The 21,877-nt window shown below is 45.0% G+C and overlaps 1 protein-coding gene across 1 annotated transcript; it reads left to right on the forward strand.

Annotated features, from left to right (window-relative positions):
- Nucleotides 1–2,491: 2,491 nt before the first annotated feature.
- LOC113000191 (uncharacterized) lies at nucleotides 2,492–3,331 on the forward strand. The gene is made up of 2 exons (XM_026126868.1): nucleotides 2,492–2,858; nucleotides 3,033–3,331. The coding sequence occupies exons 1-2, from the start codon at nucleotides 2,492–2,494 to the stop codon at nucleotides 3,329–3,331; spliced, it is 666 nt and encodes a 221-aa protein (XP_025982653.1).
- The last annotated feature ends 18,546 nt before the right edge of the window (nucleotides 3,332–21,877 follow it).

A 21,877-nucleotide genomic window follows, 5' to 3' on the forward strand; every position in this document is an offset into this window, starting at 1 on the left:
CTTGTTCGTTTAGTATATTTCTGTTTTGTGCTATCAACCGCGTGCTCTTGTGCATGTATATCTGTATTGCGTTGTCACTCATGCGTTGCATTTGTCTCATCATTTTGTCATGGGAAGTTGGAAGGTCTGCATCACCTTCTTAAATGCATACATGGAGCACTGTGGTAATGACTGCAAATGAACCATGATGCTCGAATGTTTGTGAGTAAGAAGAGATGATCTTCTGGGCTCTTGTGTCTGTAAAATGCATTTGTGTCATGCATAGCATAAGCATTCCTTCATGCATTCATCATATTTCCTCCGTGATAGGTTGTCGAAGTATTGATCAAATAGAATTTTTCATTCTAGCAAAACATGTGATCGAATCAAGCACCCTCGCTTAAGAAAAGGTTCTATCACGTCAAAATCAAAAGCCTAGAGGTTGCTAGTTTGCAAGAATTAGGGCAATTGATGGATCAACTCCAACGTAAAGCTTTCCGCAAGACATATGGAAAGATCTGGGACCTGGCTATGATGATAGAAGTCTCTGTTGAAGCCATTGTGTCCCTCACTCAGTATTACGATCAGTCACTAAGATGCTTCACGTTTGGGGACTTTCAGTTAGTACCAATCGTGGAAGAGTTTGAAGAAATCTTGGGATGTCCGCTAGGAGGAAGAAAGCCATATCTTTTTTCTGGGTTCTATCCCTCCATGGCGAGAATAGCCAAGGTAGTCAAAATCTTGGGGCAAGAATTGGATCGAGTAAAACAAAATAGAAATGGGGTGGTTGGAATACCGAGGAAGCACTTGGAGGAGAAAGCAAAGGCTTTGGCAGATCAAGGTGAATGGGCTTTGTTCATTGACGTCTTGGCGCTGTTGGTATTTGGAGTCGTCCTTTTTCCAAATGTGGATGGATTAGTAGATCTAGCAGTGACCAACGCCTTCCTTGCTTACCGCCATAGCAAAGAACGCCCAGTCGTTGGTGTGTTGGCCGATGCCTACGACACATTTGACTGAAGATGCGAGAAGAGCAACGCAAGGATTGTCTGTTGCACACCTGTCGTTTATGTGTGGCTGGTCTCGCACATCTTTCACCATGAAAGTAGACCTGTCTATCCCCTGCAAGGTTACTACATGTGCTCCAAGAAAGGGAAGGTAGTTTGGGAACAACTCTTGGCTAGTATGGTGGAGGCATCTGTTAATTGGTTCCCCCGATGGAAGGAAGGAAGAGTTGGAGTTCTGTCCTCATGTGAGGGGTTCTCAAACATCCCCTTGATGGGAACGAGGGGCTGTATCAATTATAATCTCGTCCTTGCCATAAGACAACTTGGCTACCCCATGAGAGGAGCGCTGTCGGAAGAAAGTATCATGCCCTTCATCGCACGGGGTTTCAGTGACCCCAAAGCAAGGATATTTCAAGGGGTCCGAAAGGCATGGAGCGTGGTGAAAAGAAAGGATAAGGAACTTAGGGGAAGCAGCAATGGGATCATCGGAAGCTATCACAAGTGGCTGAAAGCTCGGACGCAAGAGTTAGTTTGGCTCCCGAAGCTAAAGGCATCAAGTGAGGAAGAGGCTGAAACCCCTGAGGAGAGTAAGGAGGTGCAAGCCTTGAAGGCAGAACTTGAAAGGGCGCAAGCAATCAAGGAAAAGTTCAAGATGATAGCTATCAAGGTCTGGAAAGAATATGATGAACTGAGAGACATCAATGTGGCCACCGCTGAAGCATTGGAGCGGGAAACAAAGAGGGCACGAAAGGAAGAGTGGGGCCGAAACAAGTTCTGAGGGGCATTGTGGGGCAATAACAGCAAGCTTAAGCTTCGAAGGGCTGAGAGAGACCAGTCAAGAGTCGAAGGCATGATATTGGAGGACAAGTTGAAGGCTTGCCAAAGGTCAAAGAGGAGTTTTCCGAACAATTGAGCAAGATGGAAAAGAACATGTAGGCCATCATCGACCAATATAAAGAGAAGCTAAGTCTAGCCGCAACCCATGAACAAAGGCTACAGGACGAGTATGCAAAGGTGTCAATCCTGCAAGCAGAAAGGGAAGTGACAGAAAGAGTGATTGATTCATTACACAGAGAAGCAATGACGTGGATGGATGGTTCGCTTTCACCTTGAATGGGAGTCAAGAGCTTCCAAGACTACTAGCCAAAGCTAAGGTGATGGTGGATGTGTACTCGGCCCTCGAGGAAGTTCATGGGCAACTCGATTATTGTCAGCACATGATCGATTTGATGGCCTACATAATTAGGAACCGCTAAGGCAGTTGTATTTTCGCTTTAATTTTGACGAGATGAACTATTTGTTCCTTAATAAAAATAAGTTTGGTTCAACCTTATGTCTTTGCTCAAAATTTTGCGCGAGTCCAATACTTCGACAACTTATCCTTAGCATGCATTCATGTTTAGTTCTTTGTCGCATTACTCACTGTATTTCTTGTTCTTTAGGCAATAAACACCATAACTGAACACGCTTTAAGGCACCCCTATCGAACCCGTTCCAAAACTAGAGTCATGGGTGACATAGAAGAGGTGCAAGAACAAATGAAGGCCGATATGGAGGCCATGAAGGATCAAGTGGCTTCCATGATGGAAGCCATGTTAAGCATGAAGAGAATGAAGGAAAGAAACACGGCCGCAATTGTCGCCTCCAGCACCGCCACTGAGGCGAATCCTACCCATCCCTCTGCCATAAACCAAGCGAACCAACCCGCCCCGGACATGGTGGGACAAGGAGGGGAAGTGTTGGGTAGTACCAGTGGTCCACACATGGGGTATAATAGGAATGCTTATGCCTATGGCTTACCCCCAAATTATACGCCGCCCACCATGCACATGCCTAACGAGAACATTAATCATGTCGTTCCCGTTACCTTTGAAGGTCAGTAACCCCAGCTTATAGGAGGCGCTTGTGAAGAACCTCGAGAGCATGCTCAAGGGGACTTTGACTCATATCCCACTTTCACCGCTGAGGGACTGGCATGTAATGTTGTTCCTTAACCTAATACGGCGGGAGCTCCTCAACCCCGCCCTCTGCAACTGCTTCATTTCTCAGTAAGGGGGCCGCCTCTAGCAGTGGAAGGGAGAGAGAAACTTGATCTCATCGAAGAGAGACTAAGGGTTGTCGAAGGGTTCGGTGATTACCCTTTCGCTGACATGACAGAATTGTGTTTGGTACCTGATGTTGTCATCCCTCCAAAGTTCAAGGTACCAAATTTTGATAAATACAAAGGGACCACTTGCCCCAAAAATCACCTGAAGATGTATTGCCGAAAAATGGGGGCATACTCTAAGTACAAGAAACTGTTGATGCATTTCTTCCAAGAAAGTTTGGCTGGGGCAGCAGTCATCTGATATACCAATTTGGAGGCCTTTTGTATCTGCTCATGGAAGGATTTGATTATTGCCTTCATTAGGCAGTACCAATACAATACTAACATGGCTCCCGATAGAACCCAGTTGCAAAATATGAGCAAGCGAGAGCATGAGTCATTTAAGGAGTACGCCCAACGGTGGAGGGACTTGGCAGCACAAGTGGCACCCCCCATGGTAGAAAGAAAGATGATCACAATGATAGTGGACACGCTGCTGGTGTTCTACTATGAAAAGTTGGTGGGCTACATGCCCTCTAGCTTCGTAGATTTAGTATTCGCGGGTGAGAAGATTAAAGTAGGCCTGAAAAGAGGGAAGTTCAATTATGTCGCCCTGCTGGTACTAGTAATAGAAGATTCAGAATAAGTGGGGCAAAGAAGAAGGAATGGGATGCCCATGCCGTGACATCGGCTCCTACTTGGCCAAAGCCCTAGCAAACCCCTCACAACACTTACCAATATGCCCAACATCAACCAAGCTTTCCGGCCCGCGTTGGAAACCCCTCCAGTCCAGCGCCCCTCCAGCAAAAGGCACCCGCTCAACCACAAAGGGCCCCCACTCAAAACTCGGTTCCTACACAACCTCGCCCCGCCGGCAGCTCTAATCCGAGCGCAAGCGTCAATCCGGGAAGGAATTTTCCGATAAAGAAACTTGTGGAATTCGCTCCCATCCTGATGTCGTACGCAAACTTGCTACCCTCTTTGATCACCAACCAAATGGCAATGGTATCCCCAGGAAGATTTTCTAGTCTTCTTTCCCTCGATGGTACAACCTCAATGCAACCTGCGCTTATCATGGGGGTGTCCCGGGACACTCGATAGAACAATGTATGGCCTTCAAACATAAGGTCTAAAGTTTGATCGATGCAAGTTGGCTGACATTCCAAGAGGACGGTCCAAACGTAAAGACAAACCCTTTTGCCAGTCATGGGGGGCCAGCAGTTAATGCGATAGAGGAGTGCGGACTCCAGAGCCCGAAGCAATTGAAAGATATGATAACCTCTAGGAGGTTTATATTGAAGGCACTGCGCGAGGCGGGCATCATTTGCCTCGACGGGGGCGAGGAGGATACCTGCTTAATACACCCAGGGGCAACACATGATGTAGAGGCATGCCCTGTGGCAGAGGACTTGCTACAAGGGATAATGGACCAAGGCCAGTTTGAAATTGGTGACGCAAGCAAGAGTGAGCTGACAAAAGCCCGAGCAAGCCCAAACAATTTGTGATCCACTTCACCAGAGATGCTGCCACACAAAAGCCCCGAGGCTTCCAACCTATCCCGAGTAAGAAGCCTGTCCCTTTCCCTTACAAGAGTGACAAGGTGGCCCCATGGAGGTACGCCCCTCAAAAGCCCGACGGAAGGAAGGACGAGTCTGTCGGAGATTACCTGTCTTCTGCCAAGGTTACCAACATCTCTGGCACGAGCGGTATAACCCGTTGTGGGCAAATCTTCGTGGCACCCGGCCCGTTGGTGTAGTCCAAGGACACAAGGAAAGGCAAAGGTGAGCCCGAAAGAAAGCGATAAGGCAAGCTCGGTTCTTGATGAGGAGATCCTGGCTGGGAGATTTGCTAAGGGAGAGGAAGACTTTGGCAGAAAGAAGATATCCACCAAAGAAGCAACTGAGTTCCTTTGGATCATCCAGTAAAGTGAGTTCAAAGTGATTGAGCAACTCAATAAGACCCCAGCTAGGGTGTCCCTGTTGGAACTACTCATGAACTCAAAGCCTCATCGGACGCTTCTAGTCAAGATCTTGAATGAAGCCCACGTCGCCCAAGACATATCCGTGGAGGGCTTTGGGGGCATCATCAACAATATCGCCGCCAACAATTACCTCACCTTCGTCGATGAGGAAATACCTATCGAGGGTCAGGGACATAATAGGGCCTTACATGTGTCCGTTAAGTGTTTCGACCACATCGTGGCCAAGGTTCTTATTGACAATGGCTCATCGCTGAATGTCATGCCCAAAAGCACGTTGGACAAACTGCCTTTCAACATGTCACACCTCAGACCGAGCTCCTTGGTGGTGCAGGCTTTTGACGGCAGCCACCGAGAGGTAAAGGGGGAGAATGATCTCCCAATTCAAATTGGACCTCACATTTGTTAGATCACTTTCCAAGTGATGGATATCCACCCGTCCTATAGCTGCCTTTTAGGCCGACCTTGGATTCACTCAGTCCGGGTAATCCCTTCAACGCTCCACCAAAGGATGAAATTTATGGTGGAAGGGCAGTTAATCATAGTCTTCAGGGAGGAAGACATTCTTGTAAGTTGTCCTTCTTCTACACCATATGTGGAAGCCACAAAAGAATCCTTAGAGACATCCTTCCAAGCTTTGGAAGTGGTAAGCAACGCTTATGTCGAGTGTCATACCCTAATTTCATTCGAGGACCATCTGTTTGGTGGGATGCGACCTTCGCATGATCGCTTCGAGGAACTTGAAGCCCATCGTTAGGCAATCCGTCAAGTTTCGCGACATGTCGGGAATCGAAAAGAGGCATTGTTGCATAATCCGTAAAGTTTCGTGACATTACGGAAGGAAAATAAGTATCGTTACGAAATTCGTAAAGTTTCGTAACGTTACGGAAAAAGAATTACAAAAAAAAGTAAAAGGGGTGTATTTAGTCAAATGGGGGGTGCAAATAGCAATTTTCAAAATCTGTGCCCTTCTAGAGGATTCTGGGCATTTCCATGCTTAAGGTGGAAGAAACCTAGCTCGCCTAGGCGAGCTGAGCGGCAACCACCTCCCCTGTTTTATTAAAAAATGGCTTTTGGGAGTCCCGTAATGCTTCCGTAAAATTCCCATAACCCTAAATAAGCATATTTCACTTAATATGGGTGAGAGGGATGATAAAAAAAGAAGAAAATCAAGTCCTATATGCTTCCATAAGGCTTTCGTAACTTTTAAATTACGAAACAAGGGGGTGAACTTATCAAAATGGGGGGTGCAAATAGCAATTTTTGAAATTTTGAATTTGGGCCTTCCAGAGTATTTTCAAAGCAGGATTGCTTCTGGAGGAAGCAACTCAGCTCGCCTGGGCGAGCTGGGCGGCAACCTCCTCCCCCTTTTTCCTATAAATAGGCAAAAGGGGGTTGTTCTATGGATCCCTCATCCCTCTGGCTATGCATTTCAGCTGTTTTGGGTGAAAAAAAAATTTTCCATGAAGAAAATCCAAGCCGAGGTGCTTCCGTAACATTTCCAAGATGTTTCCGTGAGCGAATCCGTCAAGGTTTTCCGTTGTTCTTCACCGTTCTTCATCCGTTCTTCGTTCGTTCTTCATTCTTCAACGGGTAAGTTTTCGAATTCGAGACTTTCAATTCATTTCTTGTTTTTTTTGGCTTTCATCTTTATTTCGTTCATTTTCGGTTTTCTTTTCTTCCGTTTTTAACGAGCTTTAACCGATCGTTTAAGCCGTTATCTCGCCTAATAAATGATAAAATGAATTTCAACCGATCATTTGCGTTGTAATCTTGTTTAATCACCGTTAAAATAAAATCTAACCGATCGTTCACACTGTAACCCCGGTTAAACCGAAAAAAGCAAAATAATAATAAAATAATCAAAATATCTTGAAAAATAATAATAAAATAATCAAAATATCTTTGAATAAAATAAAAAAAAAATCAATCGGACGTTTTTCTTTGGAAGTTTTCTTCGATCAATTGACTAATAACCAAAGTGAAACTAAGGCTAAAATCAACTCACAAATCAAGCTTTGTCCGCAAAAATCACTAAAAACCGTTTTAAGGTCCCGCCTTAAACGGTCCTTTTTGCTTTTATCGGTTAACATGGACCATTCAAAAGCATAAAATCAACATGTAACTTTACCGCTTTTGCAAAGAACTACGTAGGTCTGATTTCCTCATCGCAATTGAGGATACGTAGGAGCAGAAGCCCCGCTTTTGTCAACCACTCCAAGAGATCGTTAATGGTCCAACGCCTTAACGTTTCTCTCCTTTCAAAAAAAAAAAAAACAAGAGATCGTTAATGGTCCAACGCCTTAACGTTTCTCTCCTTTCAAAATCGAAAGATCGTTTAATGGTCCAATGCCTTAAACGACATTTGTTCAGTCAAAATATATCTTGCAAAAAAGATAAAAACAACTTAACCAACGTTCAGTTCTCAAAAAACTACGTAGGTCTGATTTCCTTATCACAATTGAGGAATACATAGGAGCAAGGGAAACACCCTTGTCGACCACAAAAAGATAAAAAATACAAAAAGCATAAAAAGACATAAAAACCTAAAAAGGTGTCATACCCTAATTTCGTCCGGGGACCTTTGCTTGATGACATGCGACCTTTCTTTGGTCCTTGTGAGGTGCTTGGCACCCATCATTAGGCAATTTGTGAAATTCCAGGACATGCCGGAAAACCAAAAAAATATTGATGCACAATCCGTAAGTTTCCGTGACACACCGGAAATCAAATGGAAGCATCGTTGCATAATTAAGTGAGGTTCCGTAACATTCCGTGAGTCAAAAAGGGGATGATTATGTAATCCGCAAGGTTCCGTAACATTACGGAAAGAAAACAAGTATCGTTACGAAATTCGTAAGTTTCCGTAACTTTACGAAAAAAGAATTACCAAAAAAAACAGAGGGGGTGTACCTAGTAAAAATGGGGGTGCAAATAGCACCCAGGCCCACTTGGGCCCTCCAGAATATTCCTCCAGAAGGCTGTTGCTTCTGGAGGAAGCAACCTGGCTCGCTTGGGCGAGCTGGGCGGCAACCACCTCCCCTATTTTGCTATAAATAGGGGAGGAAGTGAAGAAGAAAAGGGTTCAGCCCCTTAGGCACTTCTCTCTCTTTCGAATTTGCTTGGAAAAATTGTTTCCGTGAAGAAAATCTAAGCCGAGGCGCTTCCGAAACGTTTCCGTAACGTTTTCCGTGAAGAATTTCGCAAAGGTTTCAACCGTTCTTCGACGTTCTTCATTCGTTCTTCATCGTTCTTCGATCTTCAACGGGTAAGTACCTCGAACCAAGCTTTTCGATTCATTCTATGTACCTGTAGTGGTCCACATTGTGTTTCGTGCATTTTTATTCTCGTTTTGTTTACTTTTTATACCCCCTCTTGACGTGCTTAAGCCATTTTACTTAAGTCATTTCTCGCTTAACTTAAAAATAAAATCAATTTCCACCGAACGTTTGAATTGTATTATCCGTTAACTTCGGTTAAAATAAATTCTGACCGTTCGGTCGTGCCGTAACCACGTTGGAAATCAAAAAGAGGTAAAAAATAATATAATAATCAAAAAAACATCTTTTAGCAAAATAAAGCGGAAAATCAATCGGACGTTTTCTCTTTGGGATTTCTCATTCTTAATCGAATTGCTTAATAACTAAAGTGAAACTAAGGCTAAAATCAACTCGCCTAGTCAAGCTCGTCCATAAAAATAGGCTTTTGAAGTTTGTCATTTCAATTTCTCACTAAGTAAAATGGATCATTTTTAAGGTCCAACGCCTTAAAATGATCACCACTTAAGTAAAAAAAGAATCACTTGATAAGAAAGAACTACGTAGGTCTGATTTCCTCATCGCAATTGAGGATACGTAGGAGCAAAAGCCCCGCTTTTGTCGACCACCCCAAGAGATCGTTAATGGTCCAATGCCTTAACGTTTCTCTCCTTTCAAAAACAAGAGATCGTTAATGGTCCAATGCCTTAACGTTTCTCTCCTTTAAAAAAAAGAGATCGTTAATGGTCCAACGCCTTAACGTTTCTCTCCTTTCAAAATCAAAAGACCGTTTAATGGTCCAACACCTTAAATGACCTTTTGTTCAATAAAAACATATTTTGCAAAAAAGACAAAAACAACTTAACCAAACACTTTGTTCCGAAAGAACTACGTAGGTCTGATTTCCTCATCGCAAATTGAGGAATACGTAGGAGCAAAGGGAAACACCCTTGTCGACCACAAAAAGAGAAAAATATAAAAAGGGTATAAAGGATATAAAGACATAAAAAGGGAACATAAAAAATCAAAGTCATGTTTGCACATTCGATTAAAGGCTGTCGTCCCTTGTGACGGACGTGTGGGGTGCTAATACCTTCCCCGTGCGTAAATACAACTCCCGAACCTTTCACTTAAAAGTTCGTAGATCGCGTCTTTTCTGGTTTTTCCGACGTTTTCCTCAAATAAATGTTGGTGGCGACTCCGCGCGTATTCCTTTCGTGGAACACGCATCCCGCGAGTCACGCGTCGCCCTCCCGCCGAAGGGTAGGTTGCGACAAAAGGGGAAATAAAACAAATTGAAGTCATATTTGCACACTTGATTAAAGGCTGCCGTCCCTTGTGACGGACGCGTGGGGTGCTAATACCTTCCCCGTGCGTAAATACAACTCATGAACCTTTCACACTTAAAGTTCGTAGACCATGCCTTTTCCGGTTTTTTCGGACGTTTTCCTCGAATAAACGTTGGTGGTGACTCCGCGCGTTTTCCTTCCTTGGAAGATGCACCCGTGAGTCTCACGTCGCCCTCCCGCTGAAGGGTAGGTTGCGACAGTTGGCGACTCCACTGGGGACTGTTTTTAGAGAGTTAGGCCTTCTAATCTCGTGCAATATCATGACTTCCTCTTTTGTCGGTTTCCTTTTATTTCTCTTACGTTCTTGTATATAACTCTTTGATGCTTTTAGTGTGTTTTTTGAAATGTATGCATGAGATAGATATGTATTCATTTGATGCACACAAACAACAACACTATTTGCACACACGGTGAGTTGAAAAGGGGCCCTATACCCGGGTCCATGGGAACATAAGGAGTGGAGGTGAATCTGTGGTCATACTAGGTCTCCGACTTGCTTGATAACAGTGAACCCTCATCTAGAGTTTTTCTCTTTGATAACATATTGTTGCTAGTAGTCCCTACTGCCACAATGTGTTCTTCGAAGGGGATGATACCTCTAGAGACCATCAAGAGAGATATGACCACCTTGCGAATTATCACTAAAAGCCTTTTAGTTCCTCCCATTTAGGTCCCTAAAATAGGGGCACAGAGCAAACACGCTGTGTACCATTTTTAAACACTGCCATGCATATAAATATCATGTATGCCTTTGTTGTATGATTATTTGAGGATATTGCCATGTTGTGTACATCCCCCTGATGCGCTTTTGCGCATCTGCATCATGTCATCATGCATGCGTTGTATGTTGGTCTCGTCTTTTGTCACGGGAAGCTGGAAGGTTCATATCACCTTCTTAATTGTACACATGGGGCACTGCGCCCCCAAATGCGCAAGTAAGAAGATATGTTTTTTCGGTTTCTCGTGTCCATAAATGCATTCATATCATGCACCGCATAAGCATCTCTTCAAGGCTTCATAATGAACATATCGTTCCTACATTTGTCCGTTATCATATTCAAGCATCGCATTTTGCATGAGTCATTGCATCATCATGCATATGCGTTCAACATACTTTTTGTTCTACAAACTGCATACCTTTTGTTTTCATGTTTTCTCATGCATGATCCTTACATTTTCCTCTCCAAAACAAAAACAAAGAAGCGTGAAAATTCACACTACATTCTTAGTTGCATGTGTTAGGTACCATGAGCCAACCATGTTGGGATCATAAACCCATTTCCAAAAAAAAAAAAAAAAAACAACAGAACAAAATGATTGAGCATGGTACCTAATGCGTGGTTAACTAGGAAATGATGTTTCTTTGGGCATCTCAATCTCATAATTACATTTTCCATGCATAGCTTAAAGTATTCCCGAGTCTTTCATCTCTATGAAATATTGTTGAAGTATTGGCGATCAGAATTGCTATTCCTTGGATTATAATAGGGTTGAACCAAGCTCATGCTTTTACGAAAAGGTTCATCAAGTCAAGTTGAAGTATGGAAGTAACCATCTTGCAAAAAATTGGGGCAAAAGATGGATCGGGTTACATCACTGCTTTTGTCTACTGCCAAACACATTTAGGACTGTTGATGTCCTTGTTACTTCCAGTTTCACCATGACAAAGATGTAATGGACCATGTTAAAAATCTAAATTGATTCAACCCCATGTCCTGCGTAAAAATTCGCAATACTTCAACTGTGCATCATTCACATACATCCATGCTTTTCATTGGTTGCATTACTCGTTGCATTCTTTCCTTGAAAAAAAACGAACTTAATCATTGTTATAAAAAGAAAAAAAACACGTTTTACGGCGCCCTTACCGAACCTGTGCTAGAGCTAGAGTAATGGGTGATGTAGAAGAGGTGCAAGAGCAGATGAAGGTCGACATGGAGGCCATGAAAGAGAAAATGGCCACAATGATGGAGGCCATGATGAGCATGAAGAAGATAATGGAAGCCAATGCGGTTATAGTTGCCGCTATGATATGAACCCACATGGCACAAGGGCTGACTTAGGATCGTCTAGGATTAAACCTTGATGGAAAATGCGGAAATTGATTAAGTAAAGGATGGAAAATAAGGTGGCTAATTTCGTGGGTCTTAATAAGGTGGTTCTTGGCATAAAATGGATGAATGGGATGGTAAAACGTAGGTTAAGTGGTGGCTGGACAGAAATATAGAAATGGCAATAACTGAAGCTACAGGGCTCCAAATGAGGTGATTCCAAAACGAGGTGAAAGGTCTCGTTTTGAAATTCAATTTAGGCTCAAGAATCACTTAATTTGAGTGCGTAAAATGGGAGTTATGGCCACGAGATAATTCTGGGCAGAGGTGGATTTTCTGGAATTGTGGTTTGAATGAACAAGGGTGATGATGAAAGGAAGGAAAGAATCACTCTTTCCAGCGAGGGCAACACACAAAGGTTGTGAAAGTCCTTTGATACAGCCAAGGTGTTCTTGAATCACTCAAGAATTTAGGAGAATCACTCTCACTAAGATAAAAGAGATAAACTCTAATTTTCTGAATAAAACTCAACTTGTGTTTATTGATAAAATGGTTCAGCTTATATAGAAGCTTTACAGCAGATTTTAGTAATGACCCACTAACCTAGAATTAAAATAACTTAATGCCATTAACCTAGGGAATTAAAAAAAAAACTTAATGGCTGAGTGTAACTGAAATTGTGGCAACCAAAAGTCACCCCCAACAGCCAACAAGTCAGCCACCATTTGGTCTCCCAAAAGGCTGATGCCTAGGTTGCCAATTGGGCCCTTATTACAACTTGAACTAAACCTAACTAAAGCCCTTTTAATTGATTAACCCAAAACATATTTTTGGTCAGCCAACTTTACAAGGATTGGGCCATTATTTAGACAAACTAAACACTCTAAAAATTGAGACAAAGTGGTGTCATTTAGTCCTCCTCCATTTGGGCCATGATACAACTCACAACCTTGGACTTTTCTCCTTGAAACTTGGGCTTGTATTCAAATAGTATGGACAGCACTTGTTGAAGAGCTTCCTTGGCTTTCCTTGCTCTAGCCCTTGTCATAGGTCCTCCAAGTCCTTCAAGTGGATCCTTGCCCTTGCTCTTGGTCATGTCCTCATCACGCTACCAGCGTTGTTGCTAAAGTGAACCCGATGCCCCCATCTGGCCTCAACCAAATGAATCATCCAACCTTAGCTATGGTAGGCAAAGATTTGGGAAGTATGGGCGGTCCCTATTATGTGCAAATTCAAAACAAGCACGCCTTCCCGCCATATGGCTGGCCTCCCAACTATACGCCACCCAATGTGGCGTACACTCCCAATGAGAATGTCAATAAGTCCACTTCCATACTCATTGAGAGCTAACAACCCCAAACTGATCATGTACATGTCTCTTAAACCGTGGGGGAGACACATGAAATTTCCCACCACAATCTAGCTGACTTCGAGCCTTGCCTCGAATATGCCACTGAAGGGCAAGCAATTGGTGGTATACCCTTGCAAAACACTTTGGAGGGCCCTCAGTATCACCCGTAACCACACCCCTTGCATTCCACACCGGGTAAAAACCCTCATGCTATGGCAGAAATGGGAGAGTTGGATCAGCTAGAGGAAAGGCTCAGGGACATTGAAGGAGGCGAAGATTATGCCTTTGCTAACCTAGAAGAGTTGTTCCTAGTACCCAATATCATCACCCCTCCCAAGTTCAAGGTGTCGGACTTTGACAAGTACAAGGGGATTACTTGCCCCAAGAACCATCTACAGATGTATTGTTGGAAGGTGGGGGCATACGCAAAAGATGAGAAACTGCTGATACATTTTTCCCAAGAAAGTCTTACGGGGACAATTGTCACCCGGTATACTAACTTAGGAACCTTCTTGAGTCCATTCTTGGAAGGACCTAATGGTTGCCTTCGTTAGGCAGTGTCAGTTGATGCAATCCTACCCTCCAAGGGCATTGGATAGAAGACTCCAAGAAGATTGGGCCAAAGATGCAAGAGAAGGCCCTAGGGTTCTCATGAGCCTTAGGGTAGATTTTGGGCCCATGGGCTAAGTATGAGCCCACTTATCTTTGTACATATTAGACTAGTGTCGCAACCTACCCTTCGGCGGGAGGGCGACGCGTGACTCGCGGGATGCGTGTTCCACAAAAGGAATACGCGCGGAGTCGCCACCAACGTTTATTTGAGGAAAACGTCGGAAAAACCGGAAAAGACGCGATCTACGAACTTTTAAGTGAAAGGCTCGGGAGTTGTATTTACGCACGGGGAAGGTATTAGCACCCCACACGTCCGTCCCAAGGGACGGCAGCCTTTAATCGAATGTGTAAACATGACTTTGATTTTTTATGTTCCCTTTTTATGTCTTTATATCCTTTATACCCTTTTTATATTTTTTCTCTTTTTGTGGTCGACAAGGGTGTTTCCCTTTGCTCCTACATATCCCTCAATTGCGATGAGGAAATCAGACCTACGTAGTTCTTTTTTATCAAGTGATTCTTTTTTACTTAAAAGGTGATCATTTTAAGGCGTTGGACCTTGAAAATGATCCATTTTACTTAGTAAGAAATTGAAATGATAAACTTCAAAAACCTATTTTTATGGACGAGCTTGACTAGGCGAGTTGATTTTAGCCTTAGTTTCACTTTAGTTATTAGTCAATTCGATTAAGAATGAGAAATCCCAAAGAGAAAACGTCCAATTGATTTTTCGCTTTATTTTACTAAAAGGTATTTTTTATTATTATATTATTATTTTACCTCTTTTTGATTTCCAACGTGGTTACGGCACGACCGAACGGTTGGAATTCATTTTAACCGAAGTTAACGGATAATACAATTCAAACGATCGGTGGAAATTTATTTTATTTTTAGGTTAAGCGAGAAATGACTTAAATATAATGGCTTAAGCACGTCAAAAGGGGGTATAAAAAGTAAATGAAACGAGAATAAAAATACACGAAACACAATGTGGACCACCACGGGTACATAGAATGAATCGAAAAGCTTGGTTCGAGGTACTTACCCGTTGAAGATCGAAGAACGATGAAGAACGAATGAAGAACGCCGAAGAACGGTCAAAACCTTCGCGAAATTCCTTACGGAAACGTTTCGGAAGCGCCTCGGCTTAGATTTTCTTCACGGAAACAATTTTTTTCAAGCAAATTCGAAAGAGAGAGAAGTGCCTCCGGGGCTGAACCCTTTTTCACTTCACTTCTCCCCCTATTTATAGAAAATTGGGGGAGAAGCTTGCCACCCAGCTCGCCCAGGCGAGCAGGGTTGCTTCCTACAAAAGCAACATCCTTCTGGAGGAATCTTCTGGAGGGCCCAAGTAAGCCTGGTTGCTATTTGCACCCCCATTTTTACTAAGTACAACCCCTTACCTTTTTTTGGTGATTCTTTTTTCGTAAAGTTACGGAAACTTACGAATTTCGTAACGATACTTGTTTTCTTTCCGTAATGTTACGGAACCTTGTGGATTACATAATCATCCCCTTTTTGACTTACGAAATGTTACGGAACCTCACTAATTGTGCAACGATGCTCCCATTTGATTTCCGGTGTGTCACGGAACCTTACGGATTGTGCATCAATATTTTCTTTTGTTTTCCGGCACGTCCCGGAATTTCACAAATTGCCTAATGATAGGTGCCAAGCACCTTACAAGGACCAAACAAAAGTCGCATGTCATTAAGCAAAGGTCCCCGGACGAAATTAGGGTATGACAGTTGCCCCTCTTTACTTGTCTTTTATTGGAGATAAAAGGAAAGTAAAGATAAGACACTAATTTCGTTCCTCTCGGTTGACGAGAGTCGCGGGTGACCATAAAATTTCTGCATGCAAATGACTCGTTGTTCCCGGGGGAACAAAAGGTGCAGAAGACGATGTCAGTCTCTGCCTGCTATCAAGCGTTCTGTCTTACAGATAGCAAAAGAATGTTTATACGGATAACCACTCCGGTATTTCCGCCCGTCAGCGTGACTCAAAAGTCAGTATGACAGATCTTGTAAGTGCGGAAGATGATGTAAATCTCCGCGTGTCAATGGGCTTGTCGGCCGCGATTGACGAAGGGTGCAGAATGACCATAATTTGTCTTTGCGTGCCATCGGACACGACTGTGTCTGAATGGCAAAGGGGTGCGGAATGACCATAATTTGTCTCCGCATGTCATCGGGCCCGCCGCCTCTGGATGACAAAAGGGTGCAGAATGACCATAATTTGTCTCTGCGTGCCATCGGGCACGACTGTGTCTGAATGGCAAAGGGGTGCGGAATGACCATAATTTGTCTCCGCATGTCATCGAGCCCGCCGCCTCTGGATGACAAAAGGGTGCAGAATGATCATAATTTGTCTCTGCGTGCCATCGAACACGACTGTGTCTGAATGGCAAAGGGGTGCGGAATAACCATAATTTGCCTCCGCATGTCATCAGGCCCGCCGCCTCTGGATGACAAAAGGGTGCAGAATGACCATAATTTATGTCTGCGTGCCATCGGACACGACTGTGTCTGAATGGCAAAGGGGTGCGGAATGACCATAATTTGTCTCCGCATGTCATCGGGCCCGCCGCCTCTGGATGACAAAAGGGTGCAGAATGACCATAATTTGTCTCTGCATGTCTCATGACCTCAGGGTCAGTACGACAGATCTTGTGGGGCGGCCGACAAAAGCAAGGCTCTTGCTCCTACGTATCCTCCAATGAGGAACTCAGACCTACGTAGTTCTTGATAACTTGTGAGACTTGAAAAAGTCTCCACCGGAAGATGCTGACATCTCCGGAAAGGGCGCAGATGACCACATTGGCCTCTGCTCATCAATCACACTTGGGGTCACTGAATGACGAGGTGCGGATAACCGTAAGGTGTCTCCGCGGGCTACCAGCTCTTGGGTCATGGTAACAAAAAGCGGTGTGGTCAACAAAAGTGAGGCTTTTGCTCCTACGTATCCTCAAATGAGGAACTCAAACCTACGTAGTTCTTGATAACTTGTGAGACTTGAAAAAGTCTCGGTGTTTTCTCCACTAAAATGCAAACGTGCTTTAGTAAAGAGATAAAAACGTCCAACTAATCAGATCAACATATGCTTTTCAGACAAAAAACAATGTGTCTATCGGGGAAGGAGAATCTGCTGATGAAATTTTCTCATAACCACAAATGAGATTCTGGATGTTTAGCATTTCGTTTCTAAATGACCATTTAGAGGAAACACTGGGTTCGACAAAAATAGAAGAAAATCACTCAAAGTGTATCAATCTCGCACAGGTAAGTGTTTCATTCTAATTCCGAACCATAGATATGTCATGACTTGACTTTGCAAATTATTTCCTATCAAATCAAAAATTACACGCGTGATCATGAATCAATAGGACTTCCCTTGGGAATGGGTTCTTTTGGTGGGTTTTTCGGCTTTTGATTATTTTGGCCTTTTTCCTTTTCTGTTTTGGTTTAGTGCGGGGCGAAAAAGTCGCTAGCACACAAGATTTTGGTTGGCAATTAAAGGGAGAAGACCACTTTAGGTCATGGTTTCCTTTCCTTCTTTTCGTTCATTTGGTGACAATTCTGTATTGTTCAGATATTGTCCGGTCCAAAGACCTTTCTGCACATTTCTTCTGTTTTCTTTCGATCCTTGATCAGGAGCTTTCTTTCCTTCTTCTTCTTCTTCTTTTTTTTTTTCCTTTCTCCCATTCTTTGATTGGGAATTTCCTTTCTTTTCTTTTTGCTTTCTCTTTGATTGGAAATTTTCCTTTCTTTTCTTTTTGCTTTCTCTTTGATTGGAAATTTTCCTTCTTTTCTTTTTTTGCTTCCGAGGGTAAGGATTGACATTCTCACCCTGGGTCAAGGTTTACGGTAAGTTAGGATTTTGGCTCAAGGCTTGTAGAATGGCTAGACATGATACATGTCAGGGTTTGGTTTGGTTCAAGGATAAAAAGGGATGCCCCACATTATTTCCATGACACAAATGCAAAAATGATGATTTGGAAATTTTATGCAAAACTGGTCATGCATGCACCTATGTGGACACTCAAGTGTCAAATTTTTATGGTCATGTGATGCTAGGGCTCAGGATTCATTTCCTCTATTTTAGTCAACCCAATGTTTCCAAAATATGTTCTTTTATCAATTTGTGCATTCATTCGAGTCCATTTCTGGCGTCCGGGAAAATTTTCACAGCATTCACCCTTCAGGTGTATATACATTTTTTTCAAAAATTGGTTATGATCAGTGAATTTTTTTTCAAAGAAAAGTTGGAAGTCATCTCTTTCAAAAGCATGTTGGTTTTTAAGCTAGATAACTTATTTTTCTTTTTTCTCTTTTTTTTTCATTTGTTCATTTCTTTTTCTCTTTTGTTTTTGTTTTTTTTTTTCCTTTTTTTTTTCATGAGGTATTTTGCTACCTAAACATGTGTATATTTTTGTGAGGTATTTTTGCTATATACATGCATATCCAAGGTATCTTGCTACCTAAACATACACATATATATTTTGTGAGGTATCTTTTTGCTACATACATGCATATCTAAGGTATCTTGCTACCTAAACATACATATATATTTTGTGAGGTAGTTGTTTGCTACCTAAATTACATACATGCATATCTAAGGTATTTTTCACTACCTAAACACGCATACATATATTTTGTGAGGTATGACTACCTTTCGAGCTTGTGCTCGTTTTATTTAAATTCTTAGGATCATGAGAAACTAGGTGTGTCCCAATAAGACTTGAGAAACAAAAGGTGATCAAATAGCAAGCAGAAATTTAAAAGTTACTAGGTTGCCTCTTAGTAGCGCTTCTTTAACGTCTTGAGCTGGACGCCTAATGATTTGTCGGTCATGGACCTAGTACTTTGCTTACCTTTGGCTTTGGACTTGGTCGCCTATTGGTCGGCCATGTGTCATAGGCAACGCTCTAACCTTTTTGTGGATGAGCTGAGGTGAACTCTAGAGGTGGTGGCGGTGTGTCTATTGCCTGCTACCGGCCATCCCAATGTTGCTGTGGTGTTTTGCCCTGGGCCTGCCTGGGGGCGCAGTACTTCTTGATGAAAGCTCGATTAGTAGGGGGGCCTGATGACCTTGCTGGGGGCGACAGGCACTCCCTAGAACTGACAGAGACCCGTATTTAGAGCTGGCAACTCCAAGACCCTGTTGGCCTTCTTCGGGTCCACTAGGTGTCTTGCGGGCACAATCCCCGCAAACAATAGATGACATCAGAAATCAGTTGGGGGAGGTGCACACTTACCTATGCCACGACGACACGAACTTGCTGGGGGAAACGGGCGCCCTGTAGGGCCGACAGAGGCCCGTAACCAGAGTTGGAAACCCCAGGGCCCTGTTGGACTTCTTCAGGTCCACTAGGTGTCTTTGTGGGTGCGATCCCTGCAAACAATAGATGGTATCAGAAATCAGTTGAACCATATGCATACTTACCCATGTCGGGACGACACAGACCAACTGATACTTTTGCAGGGGGAGATTGGCATTGCGGTCGCTGGGCAGAATGTTGCTAAGTAGCAATGTCATCTATATATGTGTAAGAGTGGTCATGTTGGTGCCCATGATCCGTACTCGTCTCTTTGCAGTGGAACGGGTGAAATCTTGCCCCGGTATGCATAGTAGCTGTGTGACAACCTCCCTCTCTGGTTGTGCTCGCACAGTTGGCCCTCCTCCAATATCAGGGGGTGGCCTAGGAACCGTTAAAAGGAAACTACTGGCCCCTTAACCGGGAGTGCAAGTCTCGGTTAAGCATTTAAGGACAGAGGACCTTAAATTCTCTTAAGGTGTAGATGTGGAGCACACTGAAAATTAGGACACGTAGCCCTCTAAAGGTGAGGGCGTGCAGCCCTCTCAAGACGAGGATGTGTTGTCCTCTGGAGGTGAGAGAGTGCAGCCCTCTGATGGCGAGGACGTGTAGTCCTCTCAAGGTGAGGGCGTGCAGCCCTCTGAAGGTGAGGACATGCAGTCCTCTGATGGCGAGGGCGTGTAGCCCTACGAAGGTGAGGACATGTGGTCCTCTGATGGCGAGGGCGTGTAGCCTTCTGAAGGTGAGGACGTGTGGTCCTCTAAAGGTGAGGGCGTGTAGCCCTACGAAGGTGAGGACATGCAGTCCTCTGATGGCGATGGCATGTAGCCCTCTGAAGGTGAGGACGTGTAGTCCTCTGAAGGTGAGGGTAACTAGTACCCAAGGCGAGGGCGGGTAGCCCTCTAAAGGTGAGGGCATGCAGCCCTTTCAAGACGAGGATGTGTAGTCCTCTGGAGGTAAGGGCGTGCAGCCCTCTGATGGCGAGGACATGTAGTCGTCTCAAGGTGAGGGCGTGCAGCCCTCGGAAGGTGAGGACATGCAGTCCTCTGATGGCGAGGGCGTGTAGCCCTACGAAGGTGAGGACAAGTGGTCCTCTGATGGCGAGGGCGTGTAGCCTTCTGAAGGTGAGGACGTGTGGTCCTCTAAAGGTGAGGGCGTGTAGCCCTACGAAGGTGAGGACATGCAGTCCTCTGATGGCGAGGGCGTGTAGCCCTCTGAAGGTGAGGACGTGTAGTCCTCTGAAGGTGAGGGTAACTAGTACCCAAGGCGAGGGCGGGTAGCCCTCTAAAGGTGAGGGCGTGCAGCCCTCTCAAGACGAGGATGTGTAGTCCTCTGGAGGTGAGGGCGTGCAGCCCTCTGATGGCGAGGACGTGTAGTCCCCTCAAGGTGAGGGCGTGCAGCCCTCTGAAGGTGAGGACGTGCAGTCCTCTGATGGCGAGGGCGTGTAGCCCTACGAAGGTGAGGACATGCAGTCCTCTGATGGCGAGGGCGTGTAGCCCTCTGAAGGTGAGGACGTGTGGTCCTCTAAAGGTGAGGGCGTGTAGCCCTACGAAGGTGAGGACATGCAGTCCTCTGATGGCGAGGGCGTGTAGCCCTCTGAAGGTGAGGACGTGTAGTCCTCTGAAGGTGAGGGTAACCAGTACCCAAGGCGAGGGCGGGTAGCCCTCTAAAGGTGAGGGCATGCAGCCCTTTCAAGACGAGGATGTGTAGTCCTCTGGAGGTAAGGGCGTGCAGCCCTCTGATGGTGAGGACATGTAGTCCTCTCAAGGTGAGAGCGTGCAGCCCTCTGAAGGTGAGGACGTGCAGTCCTCTGATGGCGAGGGCGTGTAGCCCTACGAAGGTGAGGACATGTAGTCCTCTGATGGCGAGGGCGTGTAGCCCTCTGAAGGTGAGGATGGGTGGTCCTCTAAAGGTGAGGGCGTGTAGCCCTACGAAGGTGAGGACATGCAGTCCTCTGATGGCGAGGGCGTGTAGCCCTCTGATGGTGAGGACGTGTTGTCCTCTGAAGGTGAGGGTAACTAGTACCCAAGGCGAGGGCGGGTAGCCCTCTAAAGGTGAGGGCGTGGAGCCCTCTCAAGACGAGGATGTGTAGTCCTCTGGAGGTAAGGGCGTGCAGCCCTCTGATGGCGAGGACGTGTAGTCCTCTCAAGGTGAGGGCGTGCAGCCCTCTGAAGGTGAGGACGTGCAGTCCTCTGATGGCGAGGGCGTGTAGCCCTACGAAGGTAAGGACATGCAGTCCTCTGATGGCGAGGGCGTGTAGCCCTCTGAAGGTGAGGACGTGTGGTCCTCTAAAGGTGAGGGCGTGTAGCCCTACGAAGGTGAGGACATGCAGTCCTCTGATGGCGAGGGCGTGTAGCCCTCTGATGGTGAGGACGTGTAGTCCTCTGAAGGTGAGGGTAACTAGTACCCAAGGCGAGGGCGGGTAGCCCTCTAAAGGTGAAGGCGTGCAGCCCTCTCAAGACGAGGATGTGTAGTCCTCTGGAGGTGAGGGCGTGCAGCCCTCTGATGGCGAGGACGTGTAGTCCTCTCAAGGTGAGGGCGTGCAGCCCTCTGAAGGTGAGGACGTGCAGTCCTCTGATGGCGAGGGCGTGTAGCCCTACGAAGGTGAGGACATGCAGTCCTCTGATGGCGAGGGCGTGTAGCCCTCTAAAGGTGAGGACGTGTGGTCCTCTAAAGGTGAGGGCGTGTAGCCCTACGAAGGTGAGGACATGCAGTCCTCTGATGGCGAGGGCGTGTAGCCCTCTGAAGTTGAGGACGTGTAGTCCTCTGAAGGTGAGGGTAACTAGTACCCAAGGCGAGGGCGGGTAGCCCTCTAAAGGTGAGGGCATGCAGCCCTTTCAAGACGAGGATGTGTAGTCCTCTGGAGGTAAGGGCGTGCAGCCCTCTGATGGTG

This window comes from Glycine max, chromosome 18 (genome assembly GCF_000004515.6).
Source record: "Glycine max cultivar Williams 82 chromosome 18, Glycine_max_v4.0, whole genome shotgun sequence".
NCBI classification, from domain to species: domain Eukaryota; kingdom Viridiplantae; phylum Streptophyta; class Magnoliopsida; order Fabales; family Fabaceae; genus Glycine; species Glycine max.

Bases quoted from the DNA above. Each gene is read 5' to 3' on its own strand.
- LOC113000191 (XM_026126868.1), top strand. From the start codon at position 2,492: ATGGGTGACATAGAAGAGGTGCAAGAACAAATGAAGGCCGATATGGAG. The intron at 2,859-3,032 runs GTCAGTAACCCC...TTCATTTCTCAG, and splicing joins CGTTCCCGTTACCTTTGAAG to TAAGGGGGCCGCCTCTAGCA.